General features: G+C 45.1%; 1 protein-coding gene across 1 annotated transcript in view; it reads right to left on the reverse strand.

Moving 5' to 3' along the window:
- Positions 1-21,658, reverse strand: part of CNTROB (centrobin, centriole duplication and spindle assembly protein) — a gene marked incomplete in the record, with an annotated part of 34,693 nt that extends 13,035 nt beyond the window's left edge. Inside the window, 8 exon segments of the mRNA XM_087714279.1 lie at positions 1,321-1,536; positions 5,707-5,805; positions 5,967-6,083; positions 7,315-7,431; positions 11,302-11,467; positions 16,293-16,374; positions 20,883-20,973; positions 21,054-21,658. Of these exon segments, the coding sequence (XP_087570405.1) occupies positions 1,321-1,536; positions 5,707-5,805; positions 5,967-6,083; positions 7,315-7,431; positions 11,302-11,467; positions 16,293-16,374; positions 20,883-20,973; positions 21,054-21,395 (1,230 nt within the window).
- Positions 21,659-22,545: the final 887 nt, after the last annotated feature.

Here is a 22,545-nt window from a genome sequence, read left to right on the forward strand (position 1 = left end):
AGGATGAGAGGAGGGGGAGGAGGAAGAGAAGGATGAGAGGAGGAAGAGGAGTGGGGAGAAAGAAGAGGAGGAGGGAGGAGGAGGAAGAGGAGGGGGAGCAGGAGGAAGAAAAGGGTCCTCTCTGATCTTGGTGGTTTTCCTGAAGACGTTTCATGACCCAACTAGGTAACCTCATCAGTGCTAGAAGGGAGTGGGGTTTGCAGAAAGGAGGAGGAGGAGGAAGAGGAGGAGGAAGAGGAGGAGGGGGAGGAGGAAGAGGAGGATGAGAGGAGGGGGAGGAGGAAGAGAAGGATGAGAGGAGGAAGAGGAGTGGGGAGAAAGAAGAGGAGGAGGGAGGAGGAGGAAGAGGAGGGGGAGCAGGAGGAAGAAAAGGGTCCTCTCTGATCTTGGTGGTTTTCCTGAAGACGTTTCATGACCCAACTAGGTAACCTCATCAGTGCTAGAAGGGAGTGGGGTTTGCAGAAAGGAGGAGGAGGAGGAGGAGGAGGAGGAGGAGGAGGAGGAGGAGGAGGAGGAGGAGGAGGAGGAGGAGGAGGAGGAGGAGGAGGAAGAAGAAAAGGGTCCTGGTTGCTCTCTGAGCTGGGTGGTTTTCCTGAAGACGTTTCATGACCCAACTAGGTAACCTCATCAGTGCTAGAAGGGAGTGGGGTTTGCAGAAAGGAGGAGGAGGAGGAGGAGGAGGAGGAGGAGGAGGAGGAGGAGGAGGAGGAGGAGGAGGAGGAGGAGGAGGAGGAGGAGGAGGAGGAGGAAGAAGAAGAAGAAAAGGGTCCTGGTTGCTCTCTGAGCTGGGTGGTTTTCCTGAAGACGTTTCATGACCCAACTAGGGAACAACATCAGTGCTAGAAGGGAGTGGGGTTTGCAGAAAGGAGGAGGAGGAAGAGGAGGAGGAGGAAGAGGAGGAGGAGGAGGAGGAAGAGGAAGAAAAGGGTCCTTGGAGCTCTCTGACTTCGTTTGCTTACAGACCTTTCGTGACCCAACTAGGGAACATCATCAGTCCTCAAACTGGCCTCTGAGCTTTACGCCAGGGGTGGCTAACCTTTTCGGTGCCCAGTGCCCAAAAGCGCGCATGGGCTCACACATGCAACCCCAAAACACAATGCAAGCACCCCCCCCTCCCCACGCATGCGCCCTGCCACATCCTCCCCCCTCGGCCATTTCTGGTTTCCAGGTTGGCGCAGGAGGCTCCCCACTCCCTCCTTCTGCAAACACGGATGCAAAAACGGTAACAGTTGGGGCCGGGTTCAAACCCCGCCCGTGGCTGCAGAGAGCGGCGCGCCGCCCAGAGCAGGCGGGCCGAGAGGGGAGCCCTTCCGCCCTCACCTTCTCCTTCTCGAGGTGTAGGCGGCTCTCCTCCTGCAGCGCCTGCAGCTGCCGCTCCAGCTGTGCCTCCCGCTGGGACCAGCTCCTCTGCTGCTCCTCCAGTTTGGCCCGCAGGGCGTCCTGCTGGCGCCGATCCCGGTCCCACTCGGCCTCCAGGCTCTGCAGCCGGACCCGTTCGGCCTCCAAGTTGCAGGACAGGGCGGACTTTTCCTTCTCCTGGGGAACGGGGGGGGGGGGAGGGGAACAATAGGGAGGGGGAGAATAAGGATAATGCGCTCGCGGTGCTGAGGAAAGGCGGGAAGAGATTAGAATAGAAGAACAGAGTTGGAAGGGACCTCGGAGGTCTTCTAGTCCAACCCCCTGCAGAAGAGAAGAGAAAAGAGAAGGGAAGATGGAATAGAAGAGAAGAACAGTTGGAGGGGACCCTGGAGGTCTTCTAGTCCAAACTCTTTTCTGAAGAGAAAAAAGAAGATGGAATAGAATAGAATAGAATAGAATAGAAGAAAAGAGAAGAGAAGAGAAGAAAAGAGAAGAGGAGTTTGAAAGGACCTTGGAGGTCTTCTAGTCCAACCCCCTTCAGAAGAGAAGAGAAAAGAGAAGATGGAATAGAAGAGAAGAACAGTTGGAGTGGACTCTGGAGGTCTTCTAGTCCAAACCCTTTTCTGAAGAGAAAAAAGAAGATGGAAGAGAATAGAATAGAATAGAATAGAATAGAATAAAAGAGAAGAGAAGAGAAGAGAAGAGGAGTTTGAAAGGACCTTGGAGGTCTTCTAGTCCAACCCCCTTCAGAAGAGAAGAGAAAAGAGAAGATGGAATAGAAGAGAAGAACAGTTGGAGGGGACTCTGGAGGTCTTCTAGTCCAAACCCTTTTCTGAAGAGAAAAAAGAAGATGGAAGAGAATAGAATAGAATAGAATAGAAGAAAAGAGAAGAGAAGAGAAGAAAAGAGAAGAGGAGTTTGAAAGGACCTTGGAGGTCTTCTAGTCCAACCCCCTTCAGAAGAGAAGAGAAAAGAGAAGATGGAATAGAAGAGAAGAACAGTTGGAGGGGACCCTGGAGGTCTTCTAGTCCAAACCCTTTTCTGAAGAGAAAAAAGAAGATGGAATAGAATAGAATAGAATAGAATAGAAGAAAAGAGAAGAGAAGAAAAGAGAAGAGAAGAGAAGAGAAGAGGAGTTTGAAAGGACCTTGGAGGTCTTCTAGTCCAACCCCCTTCAGAAGAGAAGAGAAAAGAGAAGATGGAATAGAAGAGAAGAACAGTTGGAGGGGACTCTGGAGGTCTTCTAGTCCAAACCCTTTTCTGAAGAGAAAAAAGAAGATGGAAGAGAATAGAATAGAATAGAATAGAAGAAAAGAGAAGAGAAGAGAAGAGAAGAGAAGAGGAGTTTGAAAGGACCTTGGAGGTCTTCTAGTCCAACCCCCTTCAGAAGAGAAGAGAAAAGAGAAGATGGAATAGAAGAGAAGAACAGTTGGAGGGGACTCTGGAGGTCTTCTAGTCCAAACCCTTTTCTGAAGAGAAAAAAGAAGATGGAAGAGAATAGAATAGAATAGAAGAAGAAGAGAAGAGAAGAGAAGAGAGAAGAAAAGAGAAGAGGAGTTTGAAAGGACCTTGGAGGTCTTCTAGTCCAACCCCCTTCAGAAGAGAAGAGAAAAGAGAAGATGGAATAGAAGAGAAGAACAGTTGGAGGTGACCCTGGAGGTCTTCTAGTCCAAACCCTTTTCTGAAGAGAAAAAAGAAGATGGAAGAGAATAGAATAGAATAGAATAGAAGAAAAGAGAAGAGAAGAGAAGAGAAGAGGAGTTTGAAAGGACCTTGGAGGTCTTCTAGTCCAACCCCCTTCAGAAGAGAAGAGAAAAGAGAAGATGGAATAGAAGAGAAGAACAGTTGGAGGGGACTCTGGAGGTCTTCTAGTCCAAACCCTTTTCTGAAGAGAAAAAAGAAGATGGAAGAGAATAGAATAGAATAGAATAGAAGAAAAGAGAAGAGAAGAGAAGAAAAGAGAAGAGGAGTTTGAAAGGACCTTGGAGGTCTTCTAGTCCAACCCCCTTCAGAAGAGAAGAGAAAAGAGAAGATGGAATAGAAGAGAAGAACAGTTGGAGGGGACCCTGGAGGTCTTCTAGTCCAAACCCTTTTCTGAAGAGAAAAAAGAAGATGGAATAGAATAGAATAGAATAGAATAGAATAGAAGAAAAGAGAAGAGAAGAGAAGAGAAGAAAAGAGAAGAGGAGTTTGAAAGGACCTTGGAGGTCTTCTAGTCCAACCCCCTTCAGAAGAGAAGAGAAAAGAGAAGATGGAATAGAAGAGAAGAACAGTTGGAGGTGACCCTGGAGGTCTTCTAGTCCAAACCCTTTTCTGAAGAGAAAAAAGAAGATGGAAGAGAATAGAATAGAATAGAATAGAAGAAAAGAGAAGAGAAGAGAAGAGAAGAAAAGAGAAGAGGAGTTTGAAAGGACCTTGGAGGTCTTCTAGTCCAACCCCCTTCAGAAGAGAAGAGAAAAGAGAAGATGGAATAGAAGAGAAGAACAGTTGGAGGGGACCCTGGAGGTCTTCTAGTCCAAACCCTTTTCTGAAGAGAAAAAAGAAGATGGAAGAGAATAGAATAGAATAAAAGAGAAGAGAAGAGAAGAAAAGAGAAGAGGAGTTTGAAAGGACCTTGGAGGTCTTCTAGTCCAACCCCCTTCAGAAGAGAAGAGAAAAGAGAAGATGGAATAGAAGAGAAGAACAGTTGGAGTGGACTCTGGAGGTCTTCTAGTCCAAACCCTTTTCTGAAGAGAAAAAAGAAGATGGAAGAGAATAGAATAGAATAGAATAGAAGAAAAGAGAAGAGAAGAGAAGAGAAGAAAAGAGAAGAGGAGTTTGAAAGGACCTTGGAGGTCTTCTAGTCCAACCCCCTTCAGAAGAGAAGAGAAAAGAGAAGGGAAGATGGAATAGAAGAGAAGAACAGTTGGAGGGGACTCTGGAGGTCTTCTAGTCCAAACCCTTTTCTGAAGAGAAAAAAGAAGATGGAAGAGAATAGAATAGAATAGAATAGAATAGAAGAAAAGAGAAGAGAAGAGAAGAGAAGAGGAGTTTGAAAGGACCTTGGAGGTCTTCTAGTCCAACCCCCTTCAGAAGAGAAGAGAAAAGAGAAGGGAAGATGGAATAGAAGAGAAGAACAGTTGGAGGGGACCCTGGAGGTCTTCTAGTCCAAACTCTTTTCTGAAGAGAAAAAAGAAGATGGAATAGAATAGAATAGAATAGAATAGAAGAAAAGAGAAGAGAAGAGAAGAAAAGAGAAGAGGAGTTTGAAAGGACCTTGGAGGTCTTCTAGTCCAACCCCCTTCAGAAGAGAAGAGAAAAGAGAAGATGGAATAGAAGAGAAGAACAGTTGGAGTGGACTCTGGAGGTCTTCTAGTCCAAACCCTTTTCTGAAGAGAAAAAAGAAGATGGAATAGAATAGAATAGAATAGAATAGAAGAAAAGAGAAGAGAAGAGAAGAAAAGAGAAGAGGAGTTTGAAAGGACCTTGGAGGTCTTCTAGTCCAACCCCCTTCAGAAGAGAAGAGAAAGAGAAGATGGAATAGAAGAGAAGAACAGTTGGAGGGGACCCTGGAGGTCTTCTAGTCCAAACCCTTTTCTGAAGAGAAAAAAGAAGATGGAAGAGAATAGAATAGAATAGAATAGAATAGAAGAAAAGAGAAGAGAAGAGAAGAAAAGAGAAGAGGAGTTTGAAAGGACCTTGGAGGTCTTCTAGTCCAACCCCCTGCAGAAGAGAAGAGAAAAGAGAAGATGGAATAGAAGAGAATAAAATAGAAGAGACGATCTCTTCATCTTTCTGTCCTCTTTTCCACTTTGTTTCTCTCTCTGTGTCCTCCACTCTCTCTGTCCCTCTGTGTTTTTTCTTTCTCTCCATCCCTCCCTCCTTTTCTCTCTCCTCTCTATCCCTCTCTCCCCCTCTCTCTGTCCCCCTTCTCTTTCCCTACCTCCCTCTCCCCCCTCCCCCATCTCTTTCTCTCTCTCTCTCTCTCTCGCTCGCTCTCTGTCCCCCACTCTCTCTGTCCCTCTGTTTTTTTTCTCTCTCTCCAGCCCTCCCTCCCTCTCTCCGTATCCCTCTCTCTCTCCCTCTCTCTTTATCTTTCTGTCCCTTTTCCACTTTCTTTCTCTCTCTCTGTCCCCCACTCTCTCTGTCCCTCTCTCTCTGTCCCTCTGTTTTTTCTCTCTCTCTCCATATCCCTCTCTCTCCCACTCTATCTCTTTATCTTTCTGTCCCTTTTCCACTTTCTGTTTCTCTCTCTATGTCCCTCGCTCTTTCCCTCTCCCTTGTTTTTTTCTCTCTCCCTCCATCCTTCTCACTCTTTCTCCTTCTCCCTCTCCTCTCTCTCTCTCACACACACACCCCAGTTCTTACCAACGTCTCCTTCTCCATGCAGTATTGGCTGGCCAACTGCTGGTCCCGGTTGAGGGACGACAAGGCTTGCTGGAGGCGCCCTTCCAGCTCTGACATTTTCTAAAAGAAGAACAAAACCGACAGGAAAGATCCTTCGCGACAGATCCAGACCGGAAGTACAGGGAGTTCTCGACTTATGACCACAATCGAGCCCACAAGAGAGACATTTTGCCCCCATTTCATGACCTTTCTTGCTGCCCACCCCCCAAAAAAAGACCCACCTCCTTCTGCCTGCTCAGCCCCTGCTCGGCCGCCTCCTTCTCGGTCTGCAGCCTGCGCTGGGCTGCCGTCCGCTCGGCCTGCTGCTGGTTCCAGCCTTCCACCACTTTGGCCAAAGTCTGGCGAGAAAAGGAAAGGAGAGTCGGCAGAGAGACTACGCCGCCCATGCTCCCCAGATAGGCCGGCCATGATTGGGGTGGATGGGAGATGGGGATCCGAAGATTTGCAGGAGGTTTCATCAGGCTGAAAAAATGGGGGGGTCTGTGAGTTCTAGTCCCGCCTCAGGCATGAAAGCCGGCTGGGTGACTTTGGGCCAGTCACCAGGAGACAGAGAGTTCTAGTCCTGCCTTAAGCATGAAAGCCAGCTGGGTGACTCTGAGCCAATCACCAGGAGACAGAGAGTTCTAATCCCACTTTAGGTATGAAATCCAGCTGGGTGATTTGGGGCCAATCCCCAGGAGATGAAGAGTTCTAGTCCCGCCTTAGGCCTCGAAGCCGGCTGGGGGACTTTGGTCCAATCACCAGGAGACAGGGAATTCTAGTTCTGCCTTGGGCATGAAAACCAAAGGGATTGGGGCTGTGGAGTGGGTGGAGGAGGAGGGAAAAAGAGGAGGAGGAAGAGGAGGAGGAAGAAGACTGAGCCAAGGTGGCACAGTGGTTAGGGTGCAGTACTGCAGGCCACTTCAGCTGACTGTTATCTGCAGTTCGGCGGTTCAAATCTCACCGGCTCAAGGTTGACTCAGCCTTCCATCCTTCCGAGGTGGGTGAAATGAGGACCCAGATTGTTGGGGGCGATATGCTGACTCTCTGTAAACCGCTTAGAGAGGGCTGAAAGCCCTTTGAAGCGGTATATAAGTCTAACTGCTATTGCTATTGCTAAGACGACTGTGAGTTCTTTATTGCTCTCTGAGCCGAGTTGCTTTCTTGTAGAGATGTTTCATGACCCAGCTAGGTAATATTATCAGTGCTGGTTAGCCCCACTTCCTCCCAGCCCTGATGTGTTATCTAGCTGGGCTATAAAAAAATCTGCAAGTAAACCAAGGAGCTGAGAGATCTCCCAGGAGGCCACATTCCTTCTCCTCCTCCTCCCCTGTCTCCCCTCCTCTCCCTCTTCCCCCTCCCCTTCCCCTTCCCCCTCCACTCTGCAAACCCTTTCAGCACTGATGACGTTACCTAGTTGGGTCATGAAATGCCAGCTCAGAGAGTCCCACGGACTCCCCAATCCACTAAGTGAAACCTCCTGCAGAGACCCAGCCAAGCCCCCCCCCCCGCCTCGCTTGCAGGAATTGTTCTCTCCTTGTCTCCTCCTGTGCCCCCCACCCCCCCACCAACCGCCCAGCTGAGACTCACTTTATCCAGCTGCTCGATCATGCTGTCTTTCCTCTGGTCGGCCGAGATGGCCACTGCCAGCTGCTGCTGGAGTTCCAGGATGCGATTCTGGAGGGCCTGGATGTGCCGCTCGCAGTGCTGAGGAAAGAGGGGAACAGATTAGAATAGAATCAGAGTTGGGAGGGACCTTGGAGGTCTTCTAGTCCAACCCCCTTCAGAAGAGAAGAGAAGATGGAATAGAAAATATGGAATGGAATAGAATGGAGTGGAGTGGAGTAGAAGAGAAGAGAAGATGGAATAGAAGAGAAGAGAAGATGGAATAGAAGAGAAGAACAGTTGGAAGGGACCTTGGAGGTCTTCTAGTCCAACCCCCTTCAGAAGAGAAGAGAAGATGGAATAGAAAATATGGAATGGAATAGAATGGAGTGGAGTGGAGTAGAAGAGAAGAGAAGATGGAATAGAAGAGAAGAGAAGATGGAATAGAAGAGAAGAACAGTTGGAAGGGACCTTGGAGGCCTTCTAGTCCAACCCCCTTCAGAAGAGAAGAGAAGATGGAATAGAAAATAGGGAATAGAATAGAAAATATGGAATGGAATAGAATGGAGTAGAGGAGAAGAGAAGATGGAGTAGAAGAGAAAAGAATATGGAATAGAAGAGAAGAGAAGATGGAATAAAAGAGAATAGAAGAGAATATGGAAAAGAAGAGAATATGGAATAGAAGAGAATAGAAGATGGAATAGAAAATAGGGAATAGAATAGAAAATATGGAATGGAATAGAATGGAGTAGAGGAGAAGAGAAGATGGAGTAGAAGAGAAAAGAATATGGAATAGAAGAGAAGAGAAGATGGAATAAAAGAGAATAGAAGAGAATATGGAAGAGAAGAGAATATGGAATAGAAGAGAATAGAAGATGGAATAGAAGATGGAATAGAAGAGTTGGAAGGGATTTTGGAGGTCTTCTAGTCCAATCCCCTGAAGAATAGAATAGAATAGAATAGAATAGAATAGAATAGAATAGAATAGAATAGAATAGAATAATAACAGAGCTGGAATGGACCTTGGAGGTCTTCTAGTCCAACCCTCCGCCTAAGCAGGGAAACCCTACACTACTTCAGACAAATGGTTATCCAATCTCTTCTTAAAAAACTCCCAGTGTTTGAGCTTTCACATCTTCTGGAGGCAAAGAAGAGGGAGGGGGTTGGACTGGGGCAGCAGGAGGGAGGCAGGGAGAAATTAACAATAGCAATAGCAATAGCAGATAGACTTATATACCGCTTCATAGGGCTTTCAGCCCTCTCTAAGCGGTTTACAGAGAGTCAGCATATTGCCCCCTCCAACAATCCGGGTCCTCATTTTACCCACCTCGGAAGGATGGAAGGCTGAGTCAACCTTTGAGCCGGTGAGATTTGAACAGAACTGCAGTCAGCTGAAGTAGCCTGCAGTGCTGCATTTAACCACTGCGCCACCTCGGCTCCTTTCAAAATTGAAGGGGAACATGCTGCGGAACACACACACACCCTTTAGGCAAGAAAAATGAAATGCACAGGTACAGTATAGGTGGCACCTTGCTCAACTGTAGCAACTGGGAGAGGGATCTTGGAGTCCTAGTGGACAAGCATTGAAATAGGAGCCAGATGTGTGCAGCAGCTGCCAAAAAAGCCAACACAGTTCTAGGCTGCATCAACAGAGGGAGAGAATCAAGATCACGTGAAGGGTTAATACCACTTTACAAGGCCTTGGTAAGGCCACACTTGGAATACGGCATTCAGTTTTGGTTGCCACGATGTAGAAAAGATGTGGAGACTCTAGAAAGAGGGCAGAGAAGAGCAACAAAGAGGATTAGGGGACTGGAGGCTAAAACATAGGAAGAACGGTTGCAAGAACTGGGTATGACTAGTTTAATGAAAAGAAGGACCAGGGGAGACATGATACCAGTCTTCCAATATCTCAGGGGTTGCCACAAAGAAGAGGGAGTCAAGCTATTCTCCAAGGCACCTGAAGGCAGGACAAGAAGCAATGGGTGGAAACTAATCCAGGAGAGAAGCAACTTCAAACTAAGGAGAAATTTCCGGATGGTGAGGACAATTCCCCATTAAAATGACTCGCCAGCAGAAGTTGTGAATGCCCCAACACTGGGAGTTTTTAAGAAGATGTTGGATACCCATCTGTCTGAAGTGGTGTAGGGCTTCTTGCCTAAGCAGGGGGCTGGACTAGAAGGCCTCCAAGGTCCCTTCCAGTTCTAGGTGAACAAGGACCGCAGGGAAGGCGACCGGAGGCCGCTCGAACGGCTGAGCCGAGGAGCTTTGCTTAATGTCCCAACGCTACCTGACCTCCCGTAAGCCAGGCCTGCCCATTGGTAATGCCAGGCAATCGCTCGTCCCATTTAGAAGGCTCTCTGGGGTGGGGGGTGAGGGGGCACGGGAAGGCTCAGCCTCCGTCTGCGGAAACCCCCATGCAAAAGAGGGTCGCTGTTGCGAGGAGTTAGGGAAAGAGTTCAGAGAACAGCAACGCTGCCAAACACACACACCCCACCTGGAAAAAAAAACTTTAGGGTAGGAGTGCCAACCTTGGCAACTCTTAAGAGCTGTGGACTTCAACTCCCAGAATTCCCCAGCCAGCCATTTTAGGGTAGTTTTCTTAATAGACGGTGGGGATGCAGTATACGTAATATATCTTTGACTTCAGCAAAGTGAAGGGAAAAGAAGAGAGCTGGCTGGGGAATTCTGGGAGTTGAAGCCCACAAATCGGGAGTCTCCAACCTTGGCCACTTGAAGACTTGTGGACTTCCAGAATTCCCCAGCCAGCCACGTAGGGTAACTTTCTTAATAGATGGTGGGTATGCAGTAGGCGTAATATATCTTTGGCTGGGTTCCACAACAAAACCGCGGAGGACAAAATCGCGCTCGACGAAAGCGCGCATTTGACGTCATCACAGTGCGACGAAAACATCACGCTGTGATCGAAAAATGTAAAAATAAAGCGAAAACCTTACCCTAACCCCCCAAACCTAACCCTAAACCTAACCCTAAACCTAACCCTTAACCTAACCCTAAATCTAACCCTTAACCTAACCCTAAACCTAACCCTTAACCTAACCCTTAACCTAACCCTAAACCTAACCCTAAACCTAACCCTAAACCTAACCCTAAACCTAACCCTTAACCTAACCCTAAATCTAACCCTAAACCTAACCGTTAACGTAACGCTAAACCTAACGCTAACCCTTAACCTAACGCTAAACGTAACCCTAACGCTCTAAACCTAACCCTAACCCTTAACCTAACCCTAACCCTAACCCTAAACCTAACCCTTACCTTTATGTGAATCGGCTTGCTTTAATTTTAATTTTATTTCAATTTTTAATTTTTTTCGTCGCGCTGTGATGACGTCAAATGCGCGCTTTCGTCGAGCTTTGACTTCAGCAAAGTGAGAAAAAAAGAGAGCTGGCTGGGGAATTCTGGGAGTTGAAATCCAAAAGTCTTAAATCAGAGGTCTCCAACTTTGGCAACTTTAAGATTTGTGGACTTCAATTCCCAGAATTCCCCATCCAGCCACATAGGGTAACTTTCTTAATAGACGGTGGGAATGCAGGAAGCATAATATATCTTTGACTTCAGCAAAGTGAGGGGGAAAAAAGAGCTGGCTCTGGAATTCTGGAGGTTGAAGTCCATAAACTTAAATCAGGGGTCTCCAACCTTGGCAACTTTAAAAACTTGTGGACTTCAACTCCCAGAATTCCCCAGCCAGCCCCATAGGGTAACTTTCTTAATAGACGGTGGGTATGCAGTAAGCATAATATATCTTGTTGGTCTTAAAAAGTTGGCAAAATTGGACATCCTGCCTCAGGGGGTTAGGTTTTTAGGACAAACAAGGCGACCCAAACTAGCATTCTCAAGCCCAGTTAGGAAGGCGCCTGGTTCAGGGCACCATGGCCTTGCTTACCGACGACCCCCTTTGCAACCCCACCCCACCCACCCATCCCCGGAGGGTCCCCGAGTCCAACTCACTTTCCGCCGAGCCTGTTCTTTCTCCAGAGCGTCTTTTAGCAAGCGGGGATCCAGCTGGGCGACCTGATCGTGGAAGTGACCCAGGCGCAGGCTGGTGTAACGGGGGAAGAGATCCTCGAAGCTGGCCAGAGATCCCGGAGGAGAGGCATCGCGCAGAAATCGGGCGCTAAACGAAGCCAAGAGAAGCAAATTGAGCAAGGAGTGGAAAGGACAGTGGCAACAAGGCAGGCAGAAGGAAGTTGCAAATCGTGATTGTTTCTTTTAATGGCCGCAGCGGGATAGGGATATGAATTTGAAATAGCCACCTATTTCCCATAGTATCACTTAGCGACCGATTTGCCAGCGATTGTGAAACGAGGACTGCCCACAACCGAATCTTTAAGTACAGGCAGTCCTCAGCTTACCACCATTTTTTAAAATAATTTTTATTGAACCTTTTTAACCTTTAAAAAAACAAAACACACACACACACACAAAAAAAACACAAACGTAACAATATAAAAGTTATACAGCTGTTCAGACTTTGCAATTCTCTATTCCACATTGCCTTCCTATCGATTCTAACTTTTGCAATAAGTGAAATAACAGTTGTACTAACACTTGCAATCATATTAATTGTTCCTATCGCCATTTTATTTACATTGTGGTCAATGTTTTAAGTTTGATAGTCATTCGTTAACTTTGGTTAATTTTTATTCAATACTAGTTTAGAGGGGGGGGGAACACAAAGACTTCTATTTCCTGTTCTGGCTTCTGTTTTCTAGCCCAGTGTTTCTCAACCTTGTCAACCTGAAGGTGTCTGGACTTCAACTCCCAGAATTCCCCAGCCAGCATTCGCTGGCTGGGGAATTCTGGGAGTTGAAGTCCGGACACCTTCAAGTTGACAAGGTTGAGAAACACTGTTCTAGCCACTTATACATCCTATTCCATATTTTATAGAAATCCGATTCTTCCCTTTTCTTTTAATTCCATGGTCCCTTTGTCCATCTCTGCGCATTCGAGGGCCTTTCTAGTTATGGTTTTGTCTGCGAGTATATTAATTTGTTTCCAGGCAATCCTAGCTGCAGTGAGTATGCAATTATATATTATATATTGCAATGTTTTGTCCGGTTTTGGCTCTAATATTCCTAATAAGAAGGATTCCGGTTTCAATTCTATCTTTTGCTCCGTAATTTCTTCCAGCCGTTTCTGAATTTTACCCCAATATTTCCTTGCGATGGGGCACCTCCACCACACGTGGTGGGATGTTCCAGGCCGTGGCACGACAAAACCACGCTCGACTAAAGTGCGACCGATTAAACTGCGTCGCTGACGTCATCAACAGGGTGACAACAGCGAGCGTGGAGAAAGAAGGGCGCTTTAAATAGCGCTTTGAAAGCAAGCCGATTCAAGTTAAGGTAAGGGTTAGGGTTAGGTTAAGGGTTAGGGTTAGGTTTAGGATTAGGGTTAGGTTTAGGGTTAGGTTTAGGGTTAGGTTTAGGGTTAGGTTAAGGGTTAGGTTTAGGATTAGGTTTAGGGTTAGGTTAAGGGTTAGGTTTAGGGTTAGGTTAAGGGTTAGGGTTAGGTTTAGGGTTAGGTTTAGGGTTAGGTTAAGGGTTAGGTTTAGGATTAGGTTTAGGGTTAGGTTAAGGGTTAGGTTTAGGGTTAGGTTAAGGGTTAGGGTTAGGTTTAGGGTTAGGTTTAGGGTTAGGTTAAGGGTTAGGTTTAGGATTAGGTTTAGGGTTAGGTTAAGGGTTAGGTTTAGGGTTAGGTTAAGGGTTAGAGTTAGGTTAAGGGTTTGGTTAAGGGTTAGGTTTAGGGTTAGGTTTAGGGTTAGGTTTAGGATTAGGTTTAGGGGGGTTAGGTTTAGGTTTAGGGTTAGGTTTAGGTTTAGGGTTAGGTTAAGGGTTAGGTTTAGGATTAGGTTTAGGGTTAGGTTAAGGGTTAGGTTTAGGGTTAGGTTAAGGGTTAGAGTTAGGTTAAGGGTTTGGTTAAGGGTTAGGTTTAGGGTTAGGTTTAGGGTTAGATTAAGGGTTAGGTTTAGGATTAGGTTTAGGGTTAGGTTAAGGGTTAGGTTTAGGGTTAGGTTAAGGGTTAGGGTTAGGGTTAGGGTTAGGTTTAGGGTTAGGTTAAGGGTTAGGTTTAGGATTAGGTTTAGGGTTAGGTTAAGGGTTAGGTTTAGGGTTAGGTTAAGGGTTAGAGTTAGGTTAAGGGTTAGGTTTAGGGTTAAGTTTAGGGTTAGGTTAAGGGTTAGGTTTAGGATTAGGTTTAGGGGGGTTAGGTTTAGGTTTAGGGGTTAATTTTAGGTTTAGCGTTTACAGCGTGCTTTTTTCTCCGCGCTGTTGTCGCGCTGTGATGATGTCAGCTACGCGGTTTCGTCGAGCGCCCTTTAGTCGAACGCGGTTTTGTGGTGGAACCGTTCCAGGCATGTGGCTACATCCCCAATATTGCCAGGAATTGTGAAAGGAGGATTGCCGACCACCGAATCTTTAAGCACAGGGAGTGCTCAACTTAACCACCATTTGGCAACCATGCAAAGTGACATGAACGTTTTTCACACTTACGACCGTCACAGCGTACCTCATGGACACGTGATCAACATTCAGACCACAGGCTCAGGCTCTTTATGACGGCTGAAGCATCCCGGAGTCATGTGATCCCGTTGCAACCGTCGGACGAGCAAAGTCAACGGGGAAGCCGGATTCGCTTAACGACGGGGTTATTAATTTAACAACTGCAGCGATTCACTTAGCAACTAAGGGTCATGAAATGGGGCAAAACTCACTTCATGACTGCTTTGCCTGCCAATGGGAGTTTTGGACTGCATTGTGGTCATAAGTCGAGGACTGTCTGTAACTATGCTGGGTCTCCCTGTCCTCCTTAGCGTCAGAGAATCAGGGAGGCATCTGACTGAGCGTTGCCAAATCCTCGACGTACAACAGTTTGTTTAGCGACCAAATTTGCCATGGCACTGAAAAGGGTGACTTATGACCGTTTTTCGCACTTATGACCATTGCAGCATCCCCAGGGTCACGTGATTTGCATTCGGATGCTTGACAGCTGGTTCATATTTACGACGGCCGCAATGTCCCGAGGTCACGTGACCCCCCCCCTTTTTGTGACCTTCTGACGATGGGAGAAAAAATTCGCTTAACGACCGTGTGGCTAATTTCACAACTGCAGTGATTCGCTTAGCAACCGCGGCCAGAAAGGTGGTAAAATGCGGCAAAGCTCACTGAACAAGTGTCTCACTTAGCAAGCTAGGTTTTGGCCTCCATTTTGGTCATAAGTTGAGGACTATCTGTATTGTTGGTGAGGGCTTTAAACAAAAGGGTTCATCTCCTTTTAGGGAAGACTTCCTATTTGCCTCTAGGAGGTTATAAATTTAAATAAATAAGTAAGTAGATTTTATATTTATTTCTTTTGTCATGTTTCTGTAGTGTGTTTTGGAGGTGGAGACCCTTCCAATGCTGTAGGAAACAAAATCTCATTTGAATGTATGCTGATTAGGGTGCATTTAAGGTTGACAATAAAGCTATTATTCTATGTCTCCATTATTTCATTCTATTCTATTTTCTAGTCTATTTCTATATTTTATATTCCATTCTATTCTATTCTTTTCTATTTCTATATTTTATTTTCTATTCTACTCTATATTCTATTCTATTTTAATCGAATTTAATTCTCTATTCTATTCTATTTCTATATATTCTATTCTTTCTCAATTCTATTTAATTTGATTTCTATATTTTCTATTCTATTCTATTTCTATATTTTATTTTCTATTCTTTTCTATTCTATTTCTATATTTTCTATTCTATTCTGTTTCTCTGTTTAATTGCTATTCTATTCTATTTCTATATTTTATTTTCTATTCTACTTTATACTTATTCTATTCTAATCTAATTCTCAATTCTATTTCTATATTTTATATTCTATTCCAATTCTGAATTCTATTCTATTTCTATATATTCCAGTCTATTCTTTCTCAATTCTATTTGATTTGATTTCTATATTTTCTATTCTATTCCATGCTTTATTTTCTATTTTCTATTCCATTTCTATATTTTCTATTCTATTCTATTCTGTTTCTATATTTTATATTCTATTTCTATTTCTATATTTTATTTTATATTCTATTTCTATATTTTATTTTATATTCTATTTCTATATTTTACTTTAGATTCTATTTCTATATTTTATTTTATATTCTATTTCTATATTTTATTTTAGATTCTATTTCTATATTTTATTTTCTATTCTATTTCTATATTTTATTTTCTATTCTATTCTACTTTATACTCTATTCTATTCTAATCTAATCTAATTCTCAATTCTATTCAATTTCTATATTTTATTTTATATTCTATTTCTATATTTTATTTTAGATTCTATTTCTATATTTTATTTTCTATTCTATTTCTATATTTTATTTTCTATTCTATTCTACTTTACACTCTATTCTATTCTAATCTAATCTAATTCTCAATTCTATTCAATTTCTATATTTTATATTCTATTCCAATCTAATTCTCAACTCTATTCTATTCTCTATTAACGGTATGCTATGCTAAGGGACATGGTGGCTCAGTGGCTAAGACCCTGAGCTTGTCGATCAGAAAGGTCGGCAGTTCGGCGGTTCGAATCCCTAGAGCCGCGTAACAGAGTGAGCTCCCGTGACTTGTCCCAGCTTCTGCCAACCTAGCAGTTCGAAAGCAGGTGAAAAATGCAAGTAGAAAAATAGGAACCACCTTTGGTAGGAAGGTAAGAGCGTTCCGTGCGCCTTCGGCATTGAGTCGTGCCGACCACATGACCACGGAGACGTCTTCGGACAGCGCTGGCTCTTTGGCTTTGAAACGGGGATGAACACCGCCCCCTAGAGTCGGGAACGACTAGCACATATGTGCGAGGGGAACCTTTACCTTATGCCATGCTGTTCCATTCCACATTTTCTATTCTATTCTATCTCTCTGCACTTAAAGAGACCACCCACTCAGCTGTGGCCATCTTACTTAACGAGGGCACCAGTGCTGTCACTCTCAAAGGAGTCGTCATCTTTGTGTTCCAAGGACTCCAGCGTGACCGTCGGACCCCCTGCAAGAAGAGAGCACAAAAAGGGCAGCTGAAAGCAGACTCGGGCTTTCAGGGATACTTCTATAGGGGAAGGAGTGGCAGAGGCTGGGGGTGGTCAAAAGAGGGCTCGGCCTAAAATCCCTACATAGCCCCGAGGGAACTAAGTCCAACCTCCCTTGAAATCCCTGGATCCTTATCAAACTCCTAGCAGGTGCTAACTGTTAATTGAGAAGATTCCTGCGCAGAGCCTTTCAGCAATGAAGCTGTTTAGGTAGAAGATTCCTGCAATGAAGGAGTTTATTTAGAAGATTCCTGCGCGGAGTCTTTCAGCAATGAAGCAGTTTAGTTAGAAGATTCCTGCGCAGAGGCTTTCAGCAATGAAGCGGTTTAGTTAGAAGATTCCTGCGCAGAGGCTTTCAGCAATGAAGCAGTTTAGTTAGAAGATTCCTGCGCAGAGGCTTTCAGCAATGAAGCAGTTTAGTTAGAAGATTCCTGCGCAGAGGCTTTCAGCAATGAAGCAGTTTAGTTAGAAGATTTCTGCGCAGAATCTTTCAGCAATGAAGCAATTTAGTTAGAAGCTTCCTATGCAGAAGCTTTCAGCAATAAAGCAGTTTAGTTAGAAGATTCCTGCACAGAGGCTTTCAGCAATGAAGCAATTTAGTTAGAAGATTCCTATGCAGAAGCTTTCAGCAATAAAGCAGTTTAGTTAGAAGATTCCTGCACAGAGGCTTTCAGCAATGAAGCAGTTTAGTTAGAAGATTCCTGCGCAGAATCTTTCAGCAATGAAGCAGTTTAGTTAGAAGATTCCTGCACAGAGGCTTTCAGCAATGAAGCAGTTTAGTTAGAAGATTCCTGCACAGAGGCTTTCAGTAATGAAGCAGTTTAGTTAGAAGATTCCTGCAGAGGCTTTCCGATATGAAGCAGTTTAGTTAGAAGATTCCTGTGTGGAATCTTTCAGCAATGAAGCAGTTTAGTTAGAAGATTCCTGCGCAGAGGCTTTCAGCAATGAAGCAGTTTAGTTAGAAGATTCCTGCGCAGAGGCTTTCAGCAATGAAGCAATTTAGTTAGAAGATTCCTGCGCAGAGGCTTTCAGCAATGAAGCAGTTTAGTTAGAAGATTCCTGCGCAGAGGCTTTCAGCAATGAAGCAGTTTAGTTAGAAGATTCCTGCGCAGAGGCTTTCAGCAATGAAGCAGTTTAGTTAGAAGATTCCTGCGCAGAGGCTTTCAGCAATGAAGCAGTTTAGTTAGAAGATTCCTGCGCAGAAGCTTTCAGCAATAAAGCAGTTTAGTTAGAAGATTCCTGCACAGAGGCTTTCAGCAATGAAGCAATTTAGTTAGAAGATTCCTATGCAGAAGCTTTCAGCAATAAAGCAGTTTAGTTAGAAGATTCCTGCACAGAGGCTTTCAGCAATGAAGCAGTTTAGTTAGAAGATTCCTGCGCAGAATCTTTCAGCAATGAAGCAGTTTAGTTAGAAGATTCCTGCACAGAGGCTTTCAGCAATGAAGCAGTTTAGTTAGAAGATTCCTGCACAGAGGCTTTCAGTAATGAAGCAGTTTAGTTAGAAGATTCCTGCAGAGGCTTTCCGATATGAAGCAGTTTAGTTAGAAGATTCCTGTGTGGAATCTTTCAGCAATGAAGCAGTTTAGTTAGAAGATTCCTGCGCAGAGGCTTTCAGCAATGAAGCAGTTTAGTTAGAAGATTCCTGCGCAGAGGCTTTCAGCAATGAAGCAATTTAGTTAGAAGATTCCTGCGCAGAGGCTTTCAGCAATGAAGCAGTTTAGTTAGAAGATTCCTGCGCAGAGGCTTTCAGCAATGAAGCAGTTTAGTTAGAAGATTCCTGCGCAGAGGCTTTCAGCAATGAAGCAGTTTAGTTAGAAGATTCCTGCGCAGAGGCTTTCAGCAATGAAGCAGTTTAGTTAGAAGATTCCTGCACAGAGGCTTTCAGCAATGAAGCAATTTAGTTAGAAGATTCCTATGCAGAAGCTTTCAGCAATAAAGCAGTTTAGTTAGAAGATTCCTGCACAGAGGCTTTCAGCAATGAAGCAGTTTAGTTAGAAGATTCCTGCGCAGAATCTTTCAGCAATGAAGCAGTTTAGTTAGAAGATTCCTGCACAGAGGCTTTCAGCAATGAAGCAGTTTAGTTAGAAGATTCCTGCACAGAGGCTTTCAGTAATGAAGCAGTTTAGTTAGAAGATTCCTGCAGAGGCTTTCCGATATGAAGCAGTTTAGTTAGAAGATTCCTGTGTGGAATCTTTCAGCAATGAAGCAGTTTAGTTAGAAGATTCCTGCGCAGAGGCTTTCAGCAATGAAGCAGTTTAGTTAGAAGATTCCTGCGCAGAGGCTTTCAGCAATGAAGCAGTTTAGTTAGAAGATTCCTGCGCAGAGGCTTTCAGCAATGAAGCAGTTTAGTTAGAAGATTCCTGCGCAGAGGCTTTCAGCAATGAAGCAGTTTAGTTAGAAGATTCCTGCGCAGAGGCTTTCAGCAATGAAGCTGTTTAGTTAGAAGATTCCTGCGCAGAATCTTTCAGCAATGAAGCAGTTTAGTTAGAAGATTCCTGCAGAGGCTTTCAGATATGAAGCAGTTTAGTTAGAATATTCCTGCGCAGAGGCTTTCAGATATGAAGCAGTTTAGTTAGAAGATTCCTGCGCAGTCTTTCAGCAATGAAGCAGTTTAGTTAGAAGATTCCTGCACAGAGTCTTTCAACAATGAAGCAGTTTAGTTAGAAGATTCCTGCGCAGAGGCTTTCAGCAATAAAGCAGTTTAGTTAGAAGATTCCTGCGCAGAGGCTTTCAGCAATAAAGCAGTTTAGTTAGAATATTCCTGCGCAGAGGCTTTCAGATATGAAGCAGTTTAGTTAGAAGATTCCTGCGCAGTCTTTCAGCAATGAAGCAGTTTAGTTAGAAGATTCCTGCACAGAGTCTTTCAACAATGAAGCAGTTTAGTTAGAAGATTCCTGCGCAGAGGCTTTCAGCAATGAAGCAATTTAGTTAGAAGCTTCCTATGCAGAAGCTATCAGCAATAAAGCAGTTTAGTTAGAAGATTCCTGCGCAGAATCTTTCAGCAATGAAGCAGTTTAGTTAGAAGATTCCTATGCAGAAGCTTTCAGCAATAAAGCAGTTTAGTTAGAAGATTCCTGCGCAGAGACTTTTAGCAATAAAGTAGTTTAGTTAGAAGATTCCTATGCAGAAGCTTTCAGCAATAAAGCAGTTTAGTTAGAAGATTCCTGCGCAGAGACTTTTAGCAATAAAGCAGTTTAGTTAGAAGATTCCTGTACAGAGGCTTTCAGCAATGAACCAATTTCGTTGTATTTAAGTACAATAACAATAAGGATTATACTTTAGTTTCCTGTGTGGAGGCTTTCAGCAATAAAGCAGTTTAGTTAGAAGATTCCTGCGCAGAGGCTTTCAGCAATGAAGCAGTTTAGTTAGAAGATTCCTATGCAGAAGCTTTCAGCAATGAAGCAGTTTAGTTAGAAGATTCCTGCGCAGAGGCTTTCAGCAATGAACCAATTTCGTTGTATTTAAGTACAATAACAATAAGGATTATACTTTAGTTTCCTGTGTGGAGGCTTTCAGCAATAAAGCAGTTTAGTTAGAAGATTCCTGCGCAGAAGCTTTCAGCAATGAAGCAGTTTAGTTAGAAGATTCCTGCGCAGAGGCTTTCAGCAATGAACCAATTTCGTTGTATTTAAGTACAATAACAATAAGGATTATACTTTAGTTTCCTGTGTGGAGGCTTTCAGCAATAAAGCAGTTTAGTTAGAAGTTTCCTACGCAGACGCTTTCAACAATACAGCAGTTCAGTTAGAAGATTCCTGTGCAGAGGCTTTCAACAGTAAATCAGTTTAATTGTCCCTTCACATATGGCCGTTTTTTCCCACTGAACAAGTTCCCCATCAACTCTCACCAGAGTACGAGAGAAATGCCAGATCAAAGACTTCAGGGAGTTTATTGAAATGGATCACTAGCCTCCAACTCTTCCCCAATTTTAGCATCAAACAGAGCCCCATTATCTTGGCTGGGGGATGAAGGGAATCTCAGTCTGACTCATAAGATAGAAAGGCGCTAAACTGGAGGACTCTGTTTTGTGAAAGAAAATAAACTCTCTTCCAAAATTAGACCGCCAGATTAGCCCAATAACGGTGAAGTCACCAGCTAAAAATTGGGAATTGTAATCCTTCCTTAGTCAGGAAAGCCATACTTTGGGTAACTTTGGGTCCATCGCCAGGACAGTTCTAGTCCCGCCTTAGGTACGAAAACCAACTGGGTGACTTTGTGCCAATCCTCCTCTCTCTCAGTTCAACCCACCTCACAGGGTTGTTGTTGCGGAGAAACTAGGAGTAGGAAGGAATATTCTGTACGTTCGCCACCTTACGTGACGTATAAAAACAATATAAGCAGGTTTCTAAAGGCAATAAATAAAATAATCGGTTGTCGGCCCCCTGTAGGCGTGGAATAAGAAAAAGGGTTTATTTATCCCTTCCTTTCTCATCCCATCCAGGCCATTTTCCCCCTTCCCCAATCTCACCAGGAACATCTCTGGATCCCCGCAGCATACTCTGCAGGTGACACCGTACGTTCTCCATCTCCGAAATGTGGCGGGACTCGCCCACGGCGCCCTACAAGAAACGGAGAGGCTTAGCCGCCCAAGCGGTCCGTCAATCGGGAGGTGGGTTGTCCTGCAAGTCCCTTTTCTCACCTGCCTAAACGCGCTGGCCTCCACGCCGGCGGAAAGGCGATGGCTGAGCTCCTCCGCCAGAGTGTCCAGATCGACGTCGGCCTCCATGGCTTTCCTAGCCGGGGCCGAGCCGTGCTGTCCCTCCAGCCGAGAAGAAGCCAGAGCCTCGGCCTGGCGGCTCTGGTGAAGGGAGGCGTAGAGCTGGGTGGTGACTTTGGAGGCGTACGGGGTGGCCAGCGGAGAACGAGGCACCTGCTGCCCAGGGGTGGGGGGCTCCGAGGCCGGCAGCAGCTCCATGTCGCTCAAGAGATCGTCGCTGTGGAGGGAAGAGCTCAGGGCTCTCCTGAGGCCCTTCTCAGCCATGGTCCCGGGGTCCTAAACGAAGAGCTGGAGCCAGCACAAGCATTCTGAGCTCAGAAGGCTGGGACTTCTGTCATAATGGGAGCCCCCCAAATGCCGGCAAGCAGGAAGCTGGAGCGCCACCAGGAAAGCAGAGCGCTCTTCCTCAAACCGGTCCCTGGAAAAGAATAAGAAAAGAAAGAAAGAAAGTTGAAATTCAGTGTACAAAGGAAGAAAAGCAAGGGGGACAAGTCTTTCCTTTCCCTGGATGGGTTTAAAAAATGGTCGGCCAGAAGGATTTGGCAGTTTCGTCTGCCTATCCCAAGGAGCAGCAACCTGCGGCTCCGGAGCCGCATGTGGTTCTTTCATGCCTCTGCTGCGGCTCCCTGTCGCCGGTCACCTCCACAATTGATAGGACTTTCGGTTAGGACAGATAGAGGGAAAAGGACGCCGCGCTAGGAAGAGACACTATGGTGGTGGGGGAACCGGACTTCCGGTCAGCTCCAGTATTGAAAAGGGGGGGTGGGGATGGGGGGTTCCAGTTAAAACATTTGTGGCTCTTTGAGTGTTTAAGGTTGCCGACCCCTGGCCTATCGAAAGATCTGGAATAGCCAGATGTGGATCTTTTGACGGCATCAGTGGAGCTCTCGTCTCACAATCAGGGGGCTGTGAGTTCAATCCTAGGTAGATATTTCTCTCTCTAGGCACAACTGCTGAACAAAACTCCTCATTGGCAACAGGAGCGGCATCTGGCCAGTAAAATGCTCAGCTCCATTCCGTTGCCCAAGACTCCATCCCGCGTGGGATTATGGGGTCGTAAAAAGAAAGTTGATGATGCCTTGCAGGATGTCAGCTGTCCTTCCAGCGAAACCGCCTTTTGCAATTGACTGATGGGGAGTTTGGTCAATGCCGACGGTCTTCCGGTGGCGCTCCAGATGTTTTGGGGAAATTGCATCCAACTTGGGGGCCACCAATGTTCCCGTTTGCGTTCTTTTTCCGTTCTTTTCCCGTTTCTCTTCGCAGCTCTTGCCGTTTTATTATCTTCTCCCCTTCTTTTCTCTCCTCTTCCGCCGAACTCTTCCGTCCCCTCCAGATGTTTCGGTTTCCTTCATGGTATTATTATTTATTACATTTACACGCCACCTCGCTGTCCTTTTAATATTGCAAAAGGAAT

Source organism: Thamnophis sirtalis, unplaced genomic scaffold (assembly GCF_051295495.1).
Source record: "Thamnophis sirtalis isolate CommonGarterSnake01/CBP01778 unplaced genomic scaffold, rThaSir2_p1.2 scaffold_4, whole genome shotgun sequence".
In the NCBI taxonomy this organism is placed as follows: Eukaryota; Metazoa; Chordata; class Lepidosauria; order Squamata; family Natricidae; genus Thamnophis; species Thamnophis sirtalis.